General features: G+C 51.6%; 1 protein-coding gene across 9 annotated transcripts in view; it reads right to left on the minus strand.

Moving 5' to 3' along the window:
* Nucleotides 1–175: 175 nt before the first annotated feature.
* Nucleotides 176–20,723, minus strand: part of SMARCC2 (SWI/SNF related BAF chromatin remodeling complex subunit C2) — a 20,838-nt gene continuing 290 nt past the window's right edge. The window contains exons 2-29 of one of the 9 annotated variants that reach the window (XM_081821840.1): nucleotides 18,886–19,005; nucleotides 17,851–17,936; nucleotides 17,314–17,395; nucleotides 17,120–17,212; nucleotides 16,222–16,291; nucleotides 15,923–15,992; nucleotides 15,086–15,161; nucleotides 14,666–14,797; nucleotides 14,445–14,560; nucleotides 13,940–14,064; nucleotides 12,829–12,888; nucleotides 12,670–12,707; nucleotides 12,250–12,380; nucleotides 11,883–11,954; nucleotides 8,899–9,012; nucleotides 8,294–8,447; nucleotides 7,528–7,620; nucleotides 7,173–7,289; nucleotides 7,018–7,080; nucleotides 6,415–6,673; nucleotides 6,018–6,179; nucleotides 5,694–5,758; nucleotides 5,386–5,521; nucleotides 5,138–5,304; nucleotides 4,611–4,745; nucleotides 2,861–3,242; nucleotides 2,138–2,563; nucleotides 176–1,594 (exon numbers count right to left, since the gene is read on the minus strand). In XM_081821840.1, the coding sequence (XP_081677966.1) occupies nucleotides 1,518–1,594; nucleotides 2,138–2,563; nucleotides 2,861–3,242; nucleotides 4,611–4,745; nucleotides 5,138–5,304; nucleotides 5,386–5,521; nucleotides 5,694–5,758; nucleotides 6,018–6,179; nucleotides 6,415–6,673; nucleotides 7,018–7,080; nucleotides 7,173–7,289; nucleotides 7,528–7,620; nucleotides 8,294–8,447; nucleotides 8,899–9,012; nucleotides 11,883–11,954; nucleotides 12,250–12,380; nucleotides 12,670–12,707; nucleotides 12,829–12,888; nucleotides 13,940–14,064; nucleotides 14,445–14,560; nucleotides 14,666–14,797; nucleotides 15,086–15,161; nucleotides 15,923–15,992; nucleotides 16,222–16,291; nucleotides 17,120–17,212; nucleotides 17,314–17,395; nucleotides 17,851–17,936; nucleotides 18,886–19,005 (3,621 nt within the window). In that variant the 3' untranslated portion in view covers nucleotides 176–1,517. Of the gene's footprint in view, nucleotides 1,595–2,137; nucleotides 2,564–2,860; nucleotides 3,243–4,610; nucleotides 4,746–5,137; nucleotides 5,305–5,385; nucleotides 5,522–5,693; nucleotides 5,759–6,017; nucleotides 6,180–6,414; nucleotides 6,674–7,017; nucleotides 7,081–7,172; nucleotides 7,293–7,527; nucleotides 7,621–8,293; nucleotides 8,448–8,898; nucleotides 9,013–11,882; nucleotides 11,955–12,249; nucleotides 12,381–12,669; nucleotides 12,708–12,828; nucleotides 12,889–13,939; nucleotides 14,065–14,444; nucleotides 14,561–14,665; nucleotides 14,798–15,085; nucleotides 15,162–15,922; nucleotides 15,993–16,221; nucleotides 16,292–17,119; nucleotides 17,213–17,313; nucleotides 17,396–17,850; nucleotides 17,937–18,885; nucleotides 19,006–20,723 lie in introns of all 9 variants that reach the window. The other 8 variants (XM_081821839.1, XM_081821844.1, XM_081821843.1 and 5 more) reach the window with 8 other exon arrangements.

The raw sequence follows: 20,723 nt of genomic DNA on the forward strand, positions 1-20,723 counted from the left end.
TACCCACACACAGCCCAACAGCTGTGCCGCCTGCAGCCCTTTGCGGAGAGAGGCCCAGTGTCTGCGTGCCCGTGGCAGCAAATGCCCCTGGGAAGGACTCCGGGAAGGCTGCCCCCAGCCCGAATCCCCCTGCCTGACAGCCACGGGTCAGAGAACACAGAAGGCATTCACAAGATGGAACTGAAAGCAAATTAATTTATAAAAAAAAAAAAAAAAAAAGAAAGAAAGAAAGAAAAAGGAAAAGAAAAGAAAAAAGAAAATTTACAGAAAACTTTTGAACAGAAGAAAGGTGCCAAGACGCAGAGGAGGAAGAGAAACACGGGGACGTGAGGAACAAAGGCCTGGTGGGAGGGGCCAGGAAGAACCGGTGGAGAGCCTGGAGTCCGGGCTGCCTTCACGTCAAGGATGAAGAAGGGAAAGGTGGTAGGGGAGGCAGTGGAATCCAGGAGCAGAGCCGAGCTGCAAGCTGGGGGTAGGCACTACCCTGGGTCTGGCACCCCTCCTCCACTGTCCCCAAATCCCAGGGAACCCCTAGCTACCAGTCAAGGTTCTGATGGTCTTGGTGGAAGAGGTCAGAGGGGTGACCCACCAAGTCATAAGAAGGAGGTGCTTAAGTGCTTTTTGAAAAATTCAGGTTTTTACAACTCCCCCTCCTCTCTAGCTCCCCTCTCCATGTCTTCTAAGAGCCCAAGGAAAGGGCCCAGGGAGGAGGGACAGGGCCCTTTTTTCCTCTATTACCTACCACAGGAATCCCCAAAATACGTTTCCCCACCAAATACACATACGCTGACATCAACTACGCAGGTGACTTTTAAAAACACAAAACTGACATTCAGGGGGAAAGGGGTCATTGGCTGAGCTGGGGTGGCCTAAAACAGCAACACTGAGGAGGCAGCAGGAGAGATCAGTAGGAATAAACTGGGGTTGGGGTGGCTGAGGGGGTTTAGGAGTGGATTCGGTCACTAATGAGGGACTGGAGGAGACAGATTTTGCACCCTATTCTATCCCCAGAGCTCTCCCAGAACCTTAATTCCCCCTTCCTGTCACCTCCCTCCAAAAAATGTAAAAGTTGGGTTTTTGTTTTTTTTTTTTAGTGGGTGGAGGGAGCTCCAATGTGGGCTTTTTATGTCTCTCTACTTCCTTTAAAGGGCTTCGTTGTTGTTTTTTTTTCCATCCATAAAAAATGCAGTAGTTTTGAGGGGGTGCACCCTTAAAAGTGGTTAATTAGAACCTTGTATAAACACCTTTCCCCAGCCCTTTCTTTGAGGGCAGCATCCCCATCCTATCCTCTCTCCCAGACATTAGAAACATCTTTTAAACAGAAGTCCTTGAATAATCCGATATAAAAATGCATGCCTCTGACAGGCATGGTGGGGGCTTTGGAGGGGCAGGAGGAGCTTTCCTTACGTAGTGATGAACTCTCCAGGCTGGGGAAGGGTCCCAGTGGTGGGGAGAGGGCTGTTCCTGGAACCTTGATCTCCATAGGGGGTGAGGGAGAGAGATGTCTGGCTGGCTCCTCACTGTGGAGGTGGCACAGGGGTGACTGTGCCTGGGCTCGGGGCCGTGGGGTCTGGAGGCAGGGGGGTACCTGGGTCTGTGGAGAAAAGGAAGAGGAATCAGCCAGGGTGAGCAGGAGAGGGATCCAGACGCAGGCCACCTCAGACAAACAGAACTGGGCATGGCATGCAATGGGTGGGTAGGTGACCGAGGTAGCCTTTCCCCAACGCCCTCTCCCACCTCACACTGGGAAAACTGAAATACCCCAAATCTTCCTGCCCCAGGAAACTCTCTAAACGGGGCACTGGAACGTGATGGGAACAAGCAAAGAGGGTGCCGATCATCATGCAAACGGGTAGCTGTTTTGCAAGTTTACAACTGAGATGCTGTGCCTTAGGACTCCTCCGTGACCCACCAGTGAAAGGCCCCAACGTCATCCCAGAGCTGGCAGCTGCCGGGTGGGGAATGGTGGAGGACAGCCAGAGAGGCCCTTCCCCCTGTGTTCTCATTTACCAGAGCGTTCAGAAAGGGTTGTGCAAGTTCTATTAGCTAAGCCCTTCCCCTACCTGCCCCCGCCCCCGCCCGTCCCTCCGTGTGGACCCCTCTCCCTCCCCCTCCTCCCCTCCAGGATGCTGCTCACCTGGCAGTGGGCTGGCACTGGGCAGGAGGTTGCCCTGAACAGCTGCCACAATGGCAGGGCTCTGGGCTGCGGCGGATCCGAGCCCCGGCCCAAGAGGCAAGGAAGATGGCATGGTGGTGGTCGCCGGCAGGTTAGGATGTAGAGGGTTCGCCATGGACACAGGCAGGTTAGGTGGGGGGAGAGTGCCCGGGGCAAACGGGAGATGGTGCTGATGCCCATGCAGGTTAGGAGGAGGGGGCAGGTTAATACTGATGGAGTCGGCTAGACTACCAAATGGGATGATGGATGGAGCGGGAGGAGGAGGAGGCGGCATGCCAAAAGGCAAACCCAAAGGAGCATTACCCGCCACGCCTGGGTGCCCGCTGCCTGGCACTGCCCCTGGCATCATTGCGGGAGGAGTTGGTTGGTTGGGGAACGGCGAGGGGCCTGGGAACAAAGAGCAGAGACCAAGGGGGTTAGAGGCAGAAAGTCTCCCTGGCATAGCAAGGATGACGTAGCCACGCCTCAGCACCGCTTCTCCCGACCCGGGACTACGTGGTACATCCTTGGAACAACACCTCAAAGATCTGGATGTGGGCAGGAAGCCCTGCTGGCTCAGGGATGTCACAGAGGTGAACCCATCTGTAGAAATCTCCAGTCCTGTCCTACATCCCTTTCGAGGGCGAATCGGAACGCTCACCCGGAGCCCCCTGGCCAGCAAGCGTTCCAGAAGCCATCACTTACCATGGGGTCCAGGGGGGGGTACCCCTGGTGGGACTGCCCCAGGCTGGGGGGCTCCAGCTGGTTGCTGCTGCTGCGGCCCCGCGGCTGACCCTGCCTGCCCAATCTGTTCAGAGGGGCCCAAGCTTCCGGGGGGAGCCCCGCCGCCAGCGGGGGCAGGGGCGACGGAGGCCGGAGCCATAGCCAGGCTGTGAAGCGCGGGCGGCCCGGCAGTGCCCGCCGGTGGGACGGGCTGGGAGCCTGGCGGCAGGGCTGGCGGGGGCTGCTGCTGCTGCTGGTGCATCTGCTGGAAGTGCTGCTGCCGGGCCCTCATCTCCGCGTACTTCAGCTGCTCCATGTGGAAGGCTTGTCTGTCGGCCAGGAGCTGCTGCCTCTGATACTCCAGCTGCCGGAGCCAAGTGAGCACGGGTGCCTGTCAGCCGCGTGCACGGGCCGCGCCCTGCTCCGCCCGCCGACACACCCCGCCTCTCCGTGGGGCAGCTCCCCACACCAAATGCCAATCTTGGGCTTGGGTGTCCCGGGCCCTGCCCCGTCCTCCCTCCACTATTCCCACCACCGAGTCTTCTGGAGCCCGCATGGCTTCTCACTGCGATGGGGTTCATCTAGTGGGAGCCCTTATTCCTTTCAGCTCCAAAGCTCTGACTCTGGCATTCTTTTCTTTCTTTCAAGATTTTATTTGAGAGAGAGAGAGAGAGAGAGCACAAGCAGGGGGAGCAGCAGGCAGAGGGAGAAGCAGGGAACCCGATGCGGGGCTCCATCCCAGGACCCTGGGACCACGACCTGAGCCGAAGGTAGATGCTCAACCCACTGAGCCACCCAGGTGCCCCTCTGTTACTATTTTCTTTCCTCTTTTTAAAAAAAGAGTTTATTTATTCGTCAGAGAGAGAAAGAGAACAAGCAGGGGGAGCAGCAGGCAGAGGGAGAGGGAGAAGCAGGCTCCCCACCGAGCAGAGAGCACGATGCGGGTCTCGATCTCAGGACCCTGGGACCATGACCTGAGCCAAAGGCAGACACTTAACCAGCTGAGCCACCCAGGTGCCCCTCTGTCATTATTTTCATTTGGAAAATGCTTCCAGTTCCTCTTGTCAACTCGTGTTCTTTTCTTCCCTCAAAATTGACTAAACACTCACCATTCTTAGGAAGCCATCCCAGATCAACTCTTTAGCCTCTGAGCTTTGCCTTTATTTTGTTATCTCTCAGGACTTACAATCTGAATTTGTCAGATACTTTAAACATTCACTGTTTTTGATGCGTCCGTACTGAATATTGGATGTCTCCAATTAAACCGTAGGTTCTGTTAGGATCCCTGTCTTATATTTCTTTTTATATCATCTCAAAAACAAAATGGTTCAATACCTTGCCCATCCCATCCCCTTTCCAAGTTCACCTCCTGGGTCTGGAGCCCCTTCCCTCTCATCCCTTAAACCTACTCGATGGCTCAACAGATATTTATTTACTGAGAGTCTACAATGTGTCAAACACTGTTCAAGGACCTGGACGTGAGGCAATGAAAAAACCGACTAGACTCTCTGCCCCAGGATGCCAACATTCTGTGGGACCTCGGGCTCCAGGCTTTGCCTGTGGGCCACTGTGTCCCCAACCGCTCAGGGCAAGCTCCTCCTGCTCCTCTATGCTGAAGCCGGGTCACTCTCAGGCTTCCTCCACTGCTGCTGACCCCCATCCTAAACCCAGGCCCGGCTCGGTGTCAAAGTGTGGCCCCTGGCTCCACTGGCCCCCACGGGGTGCTACTCACTGCCTCTCGCTCCCGGTCCATGATGGTCTCCAACTCTTCAAAGTGCCGGAGTTTGATCTCCAACTTTTTCATCTGGGTCTCCACCAGCAGGGCCACTAGTGATTTGATCTTCCTCTCCTCCACAGCGGCCAGGTGCTAGGGAAGGCGGGAAGGGCGGGGAGGGCGGCACATGAGCGGGAGGGCCCACCGGAGGCGGGCCGGGGACAGAGCGCTAGGGCGGAGGCCGGCGGATTTTAAGAAAGAATTTGCTGTGGTCACAACCCACAGAGTAGCAAAGGCTTCATATTCTTAAAAGAACATGAAAAGAAAGAGAGTGGCAAAAGATAAGACAAGGTCAAATAATTAGAGGATAAAAACAGGCCTAATGGTAAAAAGCTTTGAAGAGCTTAGAGAAGAGATGACCAACTCTCCCTCTCAGATCAAACTGAGAAGGAAACCGGCCAGCACCATGGAAGTGAGCCTGGGAAGTGAGATCAGAGCAGGGGGCAGCGCCTTCCCTGGGGGTCTTCTGGGCCCTTGGCCCTCACCTTGGCCTTCACAGCGGCGGCGGCCAGGGCGGCGGCGGCGGCGGTGGACAGATTGCCCTCACCAATGTCCCGCTCCACCTTCGTCTTCCTCTCCCCCTCCGACTCCACCACGTCCTTCAGCACTTCCTCCTGCCCTTCCTTTGGCTCCTTCTCCTTGTCCGGGTCAACTGGGCCAGGAAGAAGGTGGGATCAGGCCTGCCGCCCACTTCTCTCCCCTAGACACCCAACCACCACGCTGGGAGGCTCACCTATGGGGTCCCCGTCGCTCTTCTCTGACTCCTTCTCGCTGTCACCTTGTTTCCCTCTCTCTTCGTCCTTCTTGGGGACCTCGCTGGTCTTCTCCTTTGTTTCTTCTTCGGCAGCCCCAACTCCTTCTCGGGGTTCCTGAGGTGCCCGTGAAAGAAAAGCGGACAGCGTCAGGGCAGCCGGTCCTCACACAGAGGGCCAGGCTGGGAGGCGAACCTCCACCTCCTCCGTCGGAGGTTCTCTGGCTCCCCTCCCCACGCTGCCGCGCCCGGCACCTCCACCCTCCCGGCCCAGCTCAGTCCCGCTATACCTTGGGCTCCTTCTTCTCCTCCGCGGCCTGCCCCTCTGCCCGTGCCTCATCCGTCCCGCTCTCCTCTGGGCCCGAGGGTTTGGGGGGGGGGGTGGAGAGAAAATGGAAATGTCTGATACAGAGTCTGTCTCCGTAAGGCTTTTCCAAAAGCCCGCTCTCCTAGCCAAAATCCTAGTGAGAGGGCCAGGAGGGGGCCGCAGTCGCCAAGGTGGAGTCCTGGGGACCATAAAAGCCCCACCCGTTCTCCCCGTGGGTCTCGTGCTGTGAGGATGAGGCGAGGCAGGGACTCCAAAGGGGAGGCCTCGGGGCAGCCGGCAGCCTCACCGATCCGCTCAGGCTCATCAGAGGTGGTTCCTGCGATACCGCTGCTTTCCAGACCGAAGGCCGGGTCTGCCTTGCCCGTCACCTTGGCTGCCTCCTCCACTTTCCGGACGTGGGCCTCCACCAAGGCTGTGGGCACTTCCTCCTTCATCTTGGAGAACTCCTCTGCAAGATCCAGAGAGGACAAGGCTGGGGGCACGGGCGGCCAGGCCGTCGCGGCTGTCCCTGCGAAAGCTGCCTCGGAAGCCCATCTCTTCCTCTAGACCCGCGTGGAGCTCGACAGGTGCCTGAGCCGGCGCCAGCGGCAGACAGGGCCAGCAGGGCGGCCAAACGTGAGGGCCTTGCTAGGTCTGAGTAATCAGCCTTTCAAACCAAAGAGGCCAGGACCCCTCCACATTACCTAGGGCCGACTTCGCAGCAGCAGAGGCGACTCGAGGATCGACGACAGAGGCCAGGAAGGCAACAGTGCTCATAACAGGGTTGCCTGACTGACTGAAGGGGATAGGCTGGTAGGCCAGGGGGCCCAGGGAGGCCTCTGAGTCCTCCAGGTACGGGTCTTCAATGGGAAGACGAAGAAAATGCAAGATGCACTCATCCTGCGTGCGGCTTCCCACGTGCTCTGACACTTTGTTCCAGTCATCTTTGTACATTTCCAGTGCCTGGTGGTAGTGGTGGAGACACAACTTCCTTACTTAGCCACTTTCCTTGAAGGTCAACTCCCCCCATCCTACTAAGGGCAGCGGGCTTCAAAGCTCTCTGTGTTGTGGTATTTGTGGATTCTGCTGGGTCCCAGGGGAATCTCCAAGTAGCACTACGAGAGGATACGGAGTTAATGAAATGGCCCAAATGCCTGGCCTGGAGCTGTTCCCTGGGGCAGGTGTGGCAGGCATCAGGGAAGAGAGAGACTGGGGACAAGGTCACGCTCTGCCCACTCACGAGTGCGGCTGGCAGCCTGGCCACTTCCGTTTTCATAGAAAACTCTCCTTTTCCTTGCCCCAATTACCTCCAGGAGGAGCAGGGTCTCCTGTTCCGTCCACTCTCGAGTGGCACTGGCCGCAGCTTTACTCTGCAGGAGAAACAGGCGGGTCAGAGAGAGGAGCCCGTGACTTCTGAAGGCTGAAGGTGCTCCCCACCTGGAGTCAGCCCACACCTCCATACCTTGGAGGGGACGTTCTTCTTTGTGTACATGTCTGTGCGCAGCCCAAAGTTCTGCATGTCTGTCGGCTTCTCTTTGCCTTTGTCAGGGAAGGTGAGCATTTGCTGGGAAGCAGAGGTCTGCTATTTGTGGAGGGGAAAGGAAGAGGTGAGGACGAGTGACCACGGGAGCCAGGGGCGGACAGAAGAGAGAAAACAGACAGAAGGAGCTTCCTTCCCAAAGCCAGGGACACCCCTGGGGGGGGGGACTTCCTCCCTCACTGCTGTAGCTCCTCGCTCTCACGTCTCTTCTCCCCGCGCAGGGGCCCCCCAATAAAGGGGCAAATAAAAAGCCCAGCGGGGTCTACACCCCACCTACCAGCTCTGGCTTGCCCTTAGCCGTCTCTGGCACCAGGTCATCCAGCTCTTTGCCCTTTCGCCCAGCCTTGGTATCAGCATCAACCTGGCGGCCCTGGGGGACAGAGCTTGGCGTCATGGAGGCTGGGCGGAAAATGACCAGGCCAAGGCCCTGGAGGCCTCAAGACCAAATGCTGGGCGGCCCACAAGCTCTGGGGGCACTCATGCCACTGTTCCATGTTCCCTTAATGATTAATTAGATCTGTAGTTGGCATGATCCCCATTTGTATTCACATCGACCTTTATAGGTTCCCTCAGGAGCTGGACAATTGGGTTCTAATCCTAGATTTGGTACTCTGTGACCCTGGGCAAGCCACGTAATCTGTCTCCACTTAATTTTAGTAATGTATGGAATGGAAGTGACAATAATTATGAGGCAAAAATGAAAAAAATGTTGGAAACACAACAAAGTTCAAAAATTTCATGCAACTTAATTTTCCGCCATTTTTCTCTATCTGCTCCATGCCCTACACTGGCCTGTCTGCTCCTCGAGGACAAGGAGCATCTCTTCTCCCTCAGCAAGTCCTCACAGTCTTAGGTGCGGAGGCTGAGAGAGGGTGCTAAACACACGGGGCTGCCTCCTGTAGCCCTCTGCATCCCACGGAAAAGGAAGAAGCCTCAAAACACTCCTGAACCATTACCCTAAAAAACCAGGAAAAGAAAAGTCCAAAGAAGCCCAGTTTTTCCCAGCGCCGCCCCGCCCCCGCCCCCACAGCCCCTCACCCTACCTGCGGGGTCTTGGGCTGCAGAGGCACCAGCCCTGATGGTGTGTCTGCCAAGACATGGAAGTGAGAGGTGGGCGGAGGCCCCATTGGGGTTGGTCGACTCTCAGCATCCACCTGGTAGTTAATAAGACCCCACTGTTCTAGGAAGGCATGGACCCTGGCAGGAGAGAGGTGGAGACAGGGTCACGTGGGGCCGCCAAAAAGGGCCAGAGGTGGGGGTGTAAATCTCCCTTTCCCCAGCCCTCTTCCCTGCCCATTCTACTCGCTGGCAAATCCCTAAATGCCAGTGACACCCAGGCCTCCGTCTCCAGTCGGGACCTCTCTCCATATCCGCCCACCTAGTAATCATCTCTTCCAGGAGAGCCAGGAAAATTGAACCAGGATCCTTCAACTACACGCGCACTCCTCCTTTCTTCCACACGCCAGAGAACGTCACTGCCATTCCCTCAAGTCACACACATGCCCTGAACGTGAACTGTGCCTTTCTCTACACGTGTTTTTTTTCCCTGCGTGTTCCTCTACGCTCTTTGCTGGCAGCTCTCCTTCTGCCAAGAGACTTCTGTGGGCAGACATCCTTACGGACCCCCTCCCCTCAGCTGCAGACCCACCTCATGATGGCACAGACATCACCGGCCAGGTTCCTGCGGCAGGCGGTGGAGGTGAGATACTCTTGGGGGTTCAGCCGGTACGTGTCAATCATGAAGTTTCGATAAGCCAGGTAGCTTAGGGGAGAGAGAGATGAATGAGAGGAAGAAAAATAAGTCCGCTGAGGACTGAGGGGTAGGAAAGGTGATAAAAGAGCTGATGGTTCCTCCTGTGTGACAAAGAGAACAGAGTGGATTGTCTGCCTCAGTAAACACTGCAGGTCTACTACGTACTAGATTCAACGGGTTCAACCATTGCCACGTTTTCCTTGATGGCAGTTGTTCAGTTAAATGAATCATCTCGGCGCCTCGGTGGCTCAGTCGTTGAGCGTCTGCCTTCAGCTCAGGTCATGGTCCCAGGGTCCTGGGACTGAGCCCCACATTGGGCTCCCTGCTCCGCGGGGAAGCCTGCTTCTCCCTCTCCCACTCCCCCTGCTTGTGTTCCCTCTCTCGCTGTGTCTCTGTCAAATAAATAAATGAAATCTTTAAAATAAAATAAAATAAATCATCTCCTTGGCTGTACTTGGGGAAGTTTCATCAAACTTTTGAACAAGCAATCAAAAAGCAAGAAAAAGTGCCCTTATTTCCAAAGGCAGGTGTTAAGGGGAAGTCTCTATCCCCAGTCTCTCCAGCTAGTCAGCATGACGTACTATAAAGAATATATATACTATAAAGAATATATGTTTTTGTTTCTTTTTTTTTTGTTAAAGATTTATTTATTTATTTATTTATTTGAGAGAGAGAGAATGAGAGACAGAGAGCATGAGAGGGAGGAGGGTCAGAGGGAGAAGCAGACTCCCTGCCGAGCAGGGAGCCCGATGCGGGACTCGATGCGGGACTCGATCCCGGGACTCCAGGATCATGACCTGAGCTGAAGGCAGTCACTTAACCAGCTGAGCCACCCAGGCGCCCTATGTTTTTGTTTCTTAAGTAAGCCCCACACTGGGTGTGGAGCTCACTGAAAAAAAGAAAAAAATGTATATACACACACACATATGTATTTATATTTATTTCTATTTTTTATTAGAGAAAGCGTGCTCAGGGAAGGGACAGAGGGAGAGAGAATCTTATTTTTTTTAAAGATTTATTTGAGAGAGTGCATGTGCGTGGGAGGAGGGGCAGACGGAGAGAATCTCAAGCAGACTCCCCACTAAGCCCAATGCAGGGCTTGATCCCACGACCCATGAAGTCATGACCTGAGCCGAAATCACTAGTTGGATGCCTAACCGACTGAGCCATCCAGGTGCCCCAAGGGAGAGAGAGAATCTTAAGCAGTTCCATGCCCAGTACAGAGCCTGATGCTGGGCTTGATCTCATGACCCCAAGATCATGACCTGAGCCAAAATCAAAAGTCGGACACTTAATTGACTGAGCCACCCAAGCGCCCCTAGAATATATATTTTGAAGGTGGAAAGCTCTAAGTTCAAATCCCAGCTCTTCCATGATGGCCTCGGGCAAGATACTTAAATTTTTTGAACTACGGTCTCCTAATCTGTAAAGTGGGAGTGTCTGCTGAGGAATAGAAAGACCTGTAAAGATCTAGTACAGTGCCAGGCACATTTCAGCAGCTCAGCAAATGGTAGCTATTGGGTGGTATAGCATGAAGTTTGAGAACATGAGCCAGTCTAAAGGATTCAGATCCCGGTTTTTCTACTCACTGGCTGTGTGACCTTAATCAAGTGACTTAACCTCTCTGTATCTCAGTTTCCTAATCAGTAAACTGGAGAGGATAATAGGACCTACTTCTAAAGCTGATATAAAGATTAGTCAATACCCGTAAGACACTCAGGATAGTGCCTGGGAGATAGTAAGCTTTCAGTAAACGCAGGGAATTATCACTATTTACTATCTCACACCAAGAGAACCAAGTGTAGAACAATTCTAGATCCAGCCCTGCCTACAGACCAGGTTGAACTCCTGCCACCAGGTCGTTTCTCCCTTTTCCTCTGGAGAGAGCAAGCTTCTTCATATATACAGCTTTCCCCCGGAGGAAGAGGAGAGAACAATACCAGGTACAGGGAAAGAAACATGGTGGAAAGGCAAGATGGCCCCAGGGAGGGGAAGCTGAGGAAGAGCTGGGAAGCAAACCCATTCAGTTCCCAGGGAGATCGACACTTTCTCCCCCTTCTCATTATGACATTTATCCTGGCGCATCCCTAACCCTAGAAGATTGCCAAGACTCATTCAAAACCAAACAGGTTTGGCTTGAGGCAACACCTCCACGAAGACGAAGACTTCCAAGCCCCAAGCCTGCACTTTACACAACACTTCTCTCCATAGAGCCTTCTCCAGCCCTTAGTTCAGAGTCTTGGATCTTCATAGTTCCTCCTATTGTCTTTTTTTTTTTTTAAGGTTTTATTTATTTATTTGACAGAGAGAGACACGGCGAGAGAGGGAGCACAAGCAGGGGGAGTGGGAGAGGGAGAAGCAGGCTTCCCACTGAGCAGGGACCCCGATGCGGGGCTCGATCCCAGGACCCTAGGATCATGACCTGAGCTGAAGGCAGACACTTAACGACAGAGCCACCCAGGCGCCCCCCTCCTCTTGTTTTTCTATTAAAATCTACTCTCAGGGACCAGCATGGTCATATACATTTTAGTCAAAGCTATTATGAATGCCGGGGATATCTGCATTTTAGATATCTTAGTAATGATGGATTGGAAGGCTCTGGACTCTGTTGAAAGAAATGGAGGCATCAGAGCAGGTACCCGTTTTGTATAGAAGACCATGCTTAATCCTGCCCCCAGGCAATCCTAGAGAGCAGCTACTGTGGCCATGGTGCTGGGCTGGGGCTGCTCGTGGGCAGAGATCACGTCTTGTAAGAGTAGCCCGGTGCCTGGCTCTTGGAAGGAACTCAAGAAATATTTGCGAAACAGGATATTGCTGGGTCAGGAAGGGTGATCAGGGACAGGAGGGAGAAAGAGAGTCGTGTGCTGAGGTTTCCTTACATTTCTGGAGTCTTGGACTTGTTCTTGCCGTTAAAGAACTCGGGGAGAGCCCTCCGCTCGATGGCATGAACACTGCAAGAGAAGACATAATACATTCAGAAGGCACTGGTGGAGAGACGGGAGCCTCGGAAGGAAAAGCCTAGAAGGAAGGGAGGGAGGGAAAACAAAGCAGTTTTCCCTTCCTTGGGGAGAACTTCCCCCAGGGCACTAATACTCAAAGAGACCAGGAACTCCCCTAAAACCGAAGTGTTCCCCAGTCTACCCGGCTGATGAAGAAATAACTTATGTGGAGACAGGAAGAGGAACAGCTCGTTGGCCCCTGGAGGCAGGGAAACAGACAAGCAGTGAGAAGCTGGAACAACAATACCTATTATAGTCAAACCAGGCGGCGTAGCTGGGAATGATGATGTGGTGGGTCTGTTCAGTCACGTTGTCCTCATGTAGGTCTGGATTCTTCGTCTGCTCCCCCTTGTTCCCCGTACTGTTTTCATCTTCATCCTACAAGTATGGAGGCTGCTGGACACTCAGCATTCCCATTTTGCCCCTGGCAACCCTCTGCTTCTCCCACACCCCAGGAAAGTGGGAGCACTAAAGATGGGTATGGGAATGAACAGTTATAGGCCCTGGAACTTGGAAAGGGTCAGAGTTTTGAGTTTTGAACAACAGCTAGAACTAGTCTAAGGTGGGAGAACTCCAGGGAATAGAAAGCTCTGGGTAGAAGGAACTTAATAAGCACAACTCAGAATCCCATAGAGAGGCAGAGAGGGCCTTTCTAAACTGGCTCCACCTTGCCCGTGGTCTCCATGCTTTCATCCTCCTGTTCATCTGAAAGAGAGAGACGGCAAAGGAGAAGGTTGGAGCCTCCTGAGGGGCAGCAGGACCCCACTCTCTGAAAAGCCCCGGCGGGCTAGGGGAGGCTGGCGGCTGAGCCTCCCCTCCTCCTTACCCAGGTCAGTCATGGTGCCTCCTTTGACTGGGGCGGACTCTGAATCCTTCTTAGTGTTGACTGCCAGGAGAGAGACAGTCATTTTATCAGACAGGTTCTGCCCAAACCAAGCCCCAAACTCTCCACTGTTAACAATTCTAGAGATCTAATTCCCCCCCCCCAAAAAACTTTCTCCATCGGATCACAAAAGGTGGTAACTCCCTCCAGGCACAGTCATTCTAGGCCTTGAAACTCACTTGCCATGCTCCCTCCTTCCGCCGCCAAAAATTCACTTAACTTTTTTCTTATAAAGAAGCATCTTCTACTCTATGGACATTCATAAAGCATTCCTGTCTCCACCAGGCCCCTCTTATCTCCATCTATGTGTCTGTGAGCCCTTAATGGACCGAGACAGGGTCTGACCAAATCACTCTGTAGAGGAGTGGTTGGATCTTCAACCTTTTTTTTAGAGCAGAGGGCTTCCCTTAACTGAATCCGTACCCACCAGCTCAGGAGAAAACAGAAGAGAGCCGCTGTGCTCTCTGCTGTGGTTGCCGAGGGGCTGGAAGCCGGCCGTCCTCTCTCTCCGTGGCCCCCTCCCCGCCCCTGAAATACACTCCTGGGTATCTGGAGCTCGTCTACAGAATACAGGTGGCAGTCCACCTTTGCAGCTGCTCCACTCTCTAACACTGCAGAGCAACGGTCTCCCAAGTGGGGTTCTCACACGGGATACAAGAGATGGTCCACTGGAATTCAGGCAGAGAATCGCAGGACTTCTCTTTATATTGGTTTTTTTTAATCTTATCCTTTACATTTTCCCACTTTTAGGTAATGTTTGCACGTGTTTTATAATGTTCCTAAAGTAGCCTTATAGTAGCACACACACAGAACTTGTGCTTAAATAGTTTACTGACAGGGCTGCCTGATCAGAAGCCGTCTGGAGAGAACTACCGCCAGGCACAAAGCACAGGCCACGACGCTGATACGGACAAAGTCAGAGCACTGTCCATGGTGATGAAAATAATTTTAATAACCAGCTAAATTGAAGGGAAAGATCCTCCAGACCTGAAGCAGGGTGAGGGAACTCAGCCCTGACAGAAGGTAGGTCCCAGGAGCTTGGTGTGGCCCATACCTGTTTTAGGCAACGTCACCTCCTCTACATTGGGGACTGGTGAAGGCTCATCCATGTCCTTTGTCAGGTCTTCTTGCTCCTCCTCTCTGTGGCCACGCTTCGACTTGGTGTAAGGTGTCGAGGGACTGGGAAGGAAAGGGAGTGAAAGATAACCCAGTCATGCCTGGACAAGGAGTCCCTGGAAGTTGAGGTTTCAAGGGCAGCGAGCAAGAGAGAATCCCAAAGGTGGAGCTGAGCACACACAGAAACCAGTCACTACAGGGTACTGGGAAAGGCAATGGCTTTCACTTGGAAGATTTAGCTCCCTCTGAGTTCACTGGGGGCTGCAACTAGAACCAACAACCGGGCAGCTAGATTCGACCTCATCTTCCCTCTCAGGACACCTGCAGGGACCTGGCCTACCCTGCTCAGGGCCAGGTGGCTACGGGGAGGCGTTTGTCCTTCCTGCCTTCACCATGGTGTGGAGAGAATGGCGAAGGTGGGGGCAGGGCAGGGGCCGGTATACCCTTTCTTAGCGTTTTTCTTCTTGGCTTCCGGGGTTGGTGAAGGAGAGGGAGAGCGCTTCCTCTTCTTATAGTTCCCCCCTTTCTTGTCCCGTCGATCTGAATCTGGGCTGTTCACCTGCAGGTTGGAGAGTGGGAACAAATGTCAGCCAACAAGCCCCACTGAAGACCTATCCCGAGACTTAGGCTAAGGGATCAGGGAAGAAAGAAGAGGACTTTTCACCTCATCCGTCAGCGTCTTGGCTGAAATCTTCTTTCGGCGGGAGACGGGGCTTTTGTCATCATTTACCTCATAGTCTTCCTCGTTCATCCACTCATTGAAAGTGTCTGTGTCCAGAATCCACTTTGCATGAACCTGAAGTACAAAGGCAGGCTGTGCTGGAGAGGAGCCTGAAAGCCACAGCTGTCTGAGTGCCCTTGACAGAAAAGCCCAAGGACGCGGGAGCCCGGGCTTCACCTCCAAAGAGTGCTCTGGTCCCGGTCCTCGTCTTTTTTTAAAAAAAAAATATTTCTAAGGAATACCTACACATAACGTGGGGCTCAAACTTACAACCCCAAGATCAAGAGTTGCACGCTCTACCAACTGAGCCCCCCAGGTGGCCCCTGGCATACTTTCTGGGGTCAGGGGACAAGAAATGCTCACCTTCCTAGGTTTCTCAGGAGTTGGAGCATCTTCCACAGATGCTTCAATTTCACTGGCTGGGATCCATGTGTCGTAACTGCCACGGGAAATTGAGTGTGAAGTACGACCAACAGGATGGAGTCACAGAAAAGTAAAGTATGTATCTTTCACCTTTTCCACTTATAAGAAGTATAGGGTTGTTGGGTTCTTTTTTGCTATGACTATTTTTCCAATTACACTTGATCTTAGCCAAAAGGCCGAGAAGCGATTATTTTTCCAACTAATACTGGGATTCCTTCCATCACAAAGTGGTAAGAGCAACTCCAAAAAAAAAGGAAAGAGAGAAAAGAATAACCCCAACACAACTACTTGGTATATATATTTTTCCCAGTAAATTTTTCCTGTATGATTTTGTTTTTACACAATTGCAATGTCACTAGATGTTATTTTATAATCACACTTTTTTGCATTTAATATTTATCTACAAATTATCCATGTGATTTATTTTTCCCCCATGTTATTTCTATCAGTTCGATGGCTGCATAATAGTCCACTGAGTAGATATACAAATTGCTGAAACATTTTCGCACTGTTAGACATTTAGACTGTTTCTATCATTTATCACAGATTATACCAGAATAACCATTTCACACATAAAGCCCCAATCTTTTTAGCCTAACCCTCATCGAGTAAGTCCAAACCTCTCCCAAGACAGAAAATTCTCATAATAGAGAGGAGGAGAACAAATGAACAGACCTAGAAATAACCCCAAAAGAGTGTCTGCTTGCTTTGCTAGATGTTCCAAGGCTTCTCAGTCTGGCTCCTATACTTAAACCTGTCCCAGGACCCTGTCCTCACCTGTCAGGATAGTAGCCCCAGTGCAGAAGAACCTGCTTATCCCGCTTCATGACTGGTCGTACCCATTCCTCTGGGGACAGAGACAGAACAAGGAGAGATATAAGCTAAAGGGATACACAGAAAATAACTGTACACAACTCGTGTTGCAGCCAGGGACCTGGAAATAGGAACGTAAGGCAGTAGGAGGGCTCAGGGCTGAAAGGAGAGAGGAGGAGCCCAGGCACTGTGCGGGGGCTGAACAGTCCCCCACTCCTAGTCCAAGCCGTCCACTGCAGAGGCCAGAAAAACCCAGGTCTCACCTTCTTCCAGGTTCCCTGGGACAGGATACACAACATGGGAGGCATTGTTCTTATCTTCAGTGACTGTTCCCTGGATGGCATGAGGAAAAGCAGGTGAATAGTCCCCTCTGAATTACTCATGGGTGTAAATAAGCCAAAGTAAGATTTAACCACAGATCTGCCTTCCTAATCATATTTTGCTCAGAATGGTATTAAAGTTAGTTTGCATTCTTTAAACACACACCAGCTGAGACGCAGAGGCAAAGAGCTGGGATAGTGCTAAAATGAAGAAAAACTAGGGGCGCCTGTGTGGCTCAGTCGTTAAGCATCTGCCTTCGGCTCCGGTCATGATCCCAGGGTCCTGGGATTGAGCCCTACATCGGGCTCCGTGCTCTGCGGGAAGCCTGCTTCCCCCTCTCCTACTCCCCCTGCTTGTGTTCCCTCTCTTGCTGTGTCTCTCTCTGTTAAATAAATAAATAAAATCTTTAAAAAAATAAATAAACATAAAATAAAATGAAGAAAAACTAAAGAACTGAAAGTTGCTACAGATAATCCTCTGAACAGATAATCTGCACATGGGAAATGTAAAGTTGACTGTATGTTCCCAGCAATGGCATCTGCTGGTTATTACACAGTTCCAAGGTAAGGTTTCATTTCTCTGAAATCAGGCAATCTCTGGCTTTCCTAATCCTCAGGCCAAGGCAGTCTCTAGGAACAGTGATTCCAACCTGTCAAGACCAGGAAATGGGAGGAGCGAACTGAGAAAGAGACGCTCAAGGCTTTAACTCTAGTCTTTTTCCAAGTAGGGAGAGCGCCTTTGCAATAGAAAACATGTCACCCAAAGGGATGCTTATTGTACTGAAAACATCAGGAAAAGAGTCATGGAGTTTCCAAAACGTCTTCTGACCCACCCACTCACCTGGTGTCTCTTGATAATGTCCTTTAATTTCCCTAGCAGTTTAGGTTCAATTTCTGGGCACAGAAAAATGTTAGGTCGAGACAGGCAGTTATTCTGTGGGGAGAAGAAATAGATGCGATGAGATCATGGGGAAGGCGTGTTTTAGATTTTCACTGAGGGAATGGAGATGGACGGGGAAGGTTCTTGACTATTACCTGCACCAAGGACTTCTCAATGGTCATGAACATTTCCACGTTGCGGTCCATGCGTGATGGATTCTGGAAATCGTAACGCCGCCTTGAGAAGAGGCAACAATCTAGTGAGTGGTTTAGATCAGGTCTGAAGATGAGGTCAGGGTATGTGACTTTTTAGCATGGGAAATCAGGAAGCAATGTTGCTCACAACTGTTGCCAAAATGGCCTGGGATCTGGGGTTCACTAATGTCAACTCCATGAATCATTTTGTACTTTATCCGAAAGGACAAAGAAAAGTTGAGATGCCAACCGAAGAATCCCCTTTCCTCTACAATACACACGCTGACGCACACATACATGCTCATTCACTCTTGGGAGACTATTTTGGCTCTGACTCTCAGCCACTTTTCTGACCCAGCAAGTCCGGCCTACCAACCTAGCAAAGTAAGAGACTCACAAGAATGTCTACCTATGCTCTCCCACCCCTAGAAAGACCTAGGAAATCATAAAGGGGGAGTCCCCCTAAATGTAAGAAGCATAGAAAAGAAGGCATCTCACCATCCCTGGTCACTCTTGAATTTGTAGGCAGCTGCAAGTATATGGCACAGGGAGCCTCCTGCTTTGAAATCTAAGAAACATTTGATCTACAAAATTGAGACAGGAAAGAAGTATGTGAGAGTTACATCCTAAATTCTCTTTTTAACAATCCTTTCACAAAACCCATACTGAACTAATCTTTTTCTCAAAGCTGGAATTCTTTTTTTTTTTTTTTTAAGGTTTATCTATCTATTTGAGAGAGGGAGAGTGTGTGTGGGGGGAGAGGCAGAGGGAGACAGTCTTAAGCAGACTCCTCACTGAGCATGCAGCCTGATGGCAGGGCTCAATCCCATGACCCTGAGATCACAACCTGAGCTAAAATCAAGAGTTGGAGGCCCAATCGATTGAGCCCCAAAGCTGGAATTTTTTAACCTCTATGCCACGGTATCACGTGGCCTGGAAGAAGTGGGGGAGAAAGAAATCAGTATTCACAAAGCCCCAATTTGTGCCACGTACTTACTGGGTTACCTCATTGACCATTACAGAAACCCTATAAGGTAGAGATATTAATCCCATCTGGAGATGAAGGAACAGATACTCAAAAGGTTTAAATGGCTTGCCTAAGATCACAGAGATACCAAGTGGCAGGGCTAGAATTTGAACACAAGCCTACGTAAATTCAAATCCTGTACCCTTTTAACCGTGCCATGAGAGTTTCGTATAGGAGCTTAGACACTCTCAGATAACCTGTTGAATGAAGTATTTTTTTTTAAGATTTTAAGCAACCTCTCCACCCAACATGGGGCTCGAATTCGCAACCCCCAGATCAAGAGTCACACGCTCCACGGACTCAGCCAGCCAGGCGCCCCTTGTTGCACGAAGTATTACGAAGACAAAGAAAGGGAGTGGTAAATTGGGGACTAGGGCAAGCCAGTAATGCCCTGACCCGGGATGGGGATAATAGGCAATTACCCAAATCTCAAAAAGGATGAAATTTACAAAAAACCCACAACTCCCTCTCCAGTTTGGAGAATTCATCTCTGCATTTGCACTCACCGGCAGTTTTGTGAGCGGTGCATTGCTGACGTGTTTGCCAAAAACTTCTTCCTGAAACTGTAGCAACTGTACAACCAGGCTAGACAAGGACTTGTTGGTAGGTGGTTCAGCTTGGATATACTGGGGAAACAGAGGCAAAGGGAAGAAAAGCAGACCCCAGATAAACTGTCCACTATCTCCCTTATTTCTTCCCAGGGGACTCTGGAAGCATCTGGGGGAGAAAAAATAGAGTCTTTTTCTCCCACATGTCTAGTTTTTATCAAGAAAATGGCAGAAGGGAAGCCCTCTAAGCCCCTCACAGGAAGTTGAAATTCTGCTGACCCCCAACTGAGCCTGCCAGCATTGGGTGCTGGAGGCAAGTGGGGCTTCCTAGTCCTTCTCAGCTACACTCTGAAATCCGAGTTGTAGGACCCTGATTTCTAGCCAACAGCACTGAGGGCAGTAAAATTCTGAAGGTTCATTAAGTTCAGGCAATGGAAGCAGTATCTTTGAGGCTCTAAGCAAGACAACAGTGTATTTCTTGGGGGTAACTTTGTGAAAGGCCAAGACTCTCCCTATAACGTAGCCTAATAAGAAAGGTGCAAGGAAGTGAGGCAAGGCAAACGGACTGAGAGCGTAAGCTTGTGCATTCTGCTTCTGCTAGGAACTGGGCACAAATGTCTTTGTAGGCTCTCCAAGATGGCAAGGACCAGCTACTACCCAGCCCGGTGAGAGACTAAGAAAACATCTATCCTTTCTGAGGAAACTGTATCTGAGACAAGCAACCCTGGGCCTCCTTACACATTTCCATGTTATGCTACCTAGTATCCTAGCCTCCTGTTCTAATTTAAATCTGAGCCAGGAGGCTAACTTTCTCTTTACCTTTTGACCCCTGTTTCCTCAACCCTAATCACAGAGAAAAGTGCTCCTCTCAGTGGGAGATGTAAAGAGAGCCTTGAAGGAAGAGGTAAACGACAAAGAGCTAAGAACTTGAAAGCTGAATTTGAAAGCTCACAGGCTGTCAATCCCCCCAGGGCCAGAGACTAAGCCCCTAGACTGTTCTCCCTTCCAAAAGGTCAAAGGTGGAGGCCTGGGAACCAGAGGCTCGCGCTGGGGTACAGGCAGACCACAGACCCAGCAGCTGTTTGTCAGGATTCTGACATTCAGAGAGACCTCCGAGATAGGGCCAGAACCAGGATCAGAGGGGTGTACTCCTAAACCACCCATCACACTTCTGACAGGCTGCAAAGCTGGGCAGGAAGAACTGGGGAGCTAAAGGAAAGCCAGAAAGAGAACCTCTAACTGGGGGTAGTGAAAAGGAAGAGGCAAACCATCTCCATAGAAAACCCCCATGTAGAGATGTTCCTTTCAACCAGGCCTAAAGACAAAGACAACACCAGAAAGAGGTCTGATAGAAAAGTCAGGTAAGGCTTTTTGAACCCTTTGTTCACTACCTTATTATATCTCCAGTTACGGGCTTGGGGGGCTGGAGATATAAAGCGTGTCTTAGCCTCTGAACCCCAAACCAAAGGCAATGCAAGGCCAGGTGGCCGGGTGACTTCATTGTGAAGCTGAGGAATGGTTTTAAAAGGTCGCTGCCCAGGAACTGCTACAACCTGACTCCTAAGGGGTTTGTTGCCCCTTGGATGGAGGTGGGGGACGAGCGGTAGAGACAGGTGGGGGGGGGGCTTCTTCAGGGGGATGAGCAGCCAAGGGCCTGCTCTGTGGCTGTTTACCCTCCTGCTTTCATCATCTCTCCGAACATACACAAAGCACTAGGGAGGCCTCAGCCCTGCCGGTACCTGGCTCCGTGGGGAGCTCTGGCGGGCACCGTGGCGGGCACGCTGGGGAAGGGGGGG

This window comes from Leptonychotes weddellii, chromosome 5 (genome assembly GCF_054177405.1).
Source record: "Leptonychotes weddellii isolate Sample4059 chromosome 5, ASM5417740v2, whole genome shotgun sequence".
NCBI classification, from domain to species: Eukaryota; Metazoa; Chordata; class Mammalia; order Carnivora; family Phocidae; genus Leptonychotes; species Leptonychotes weddellii.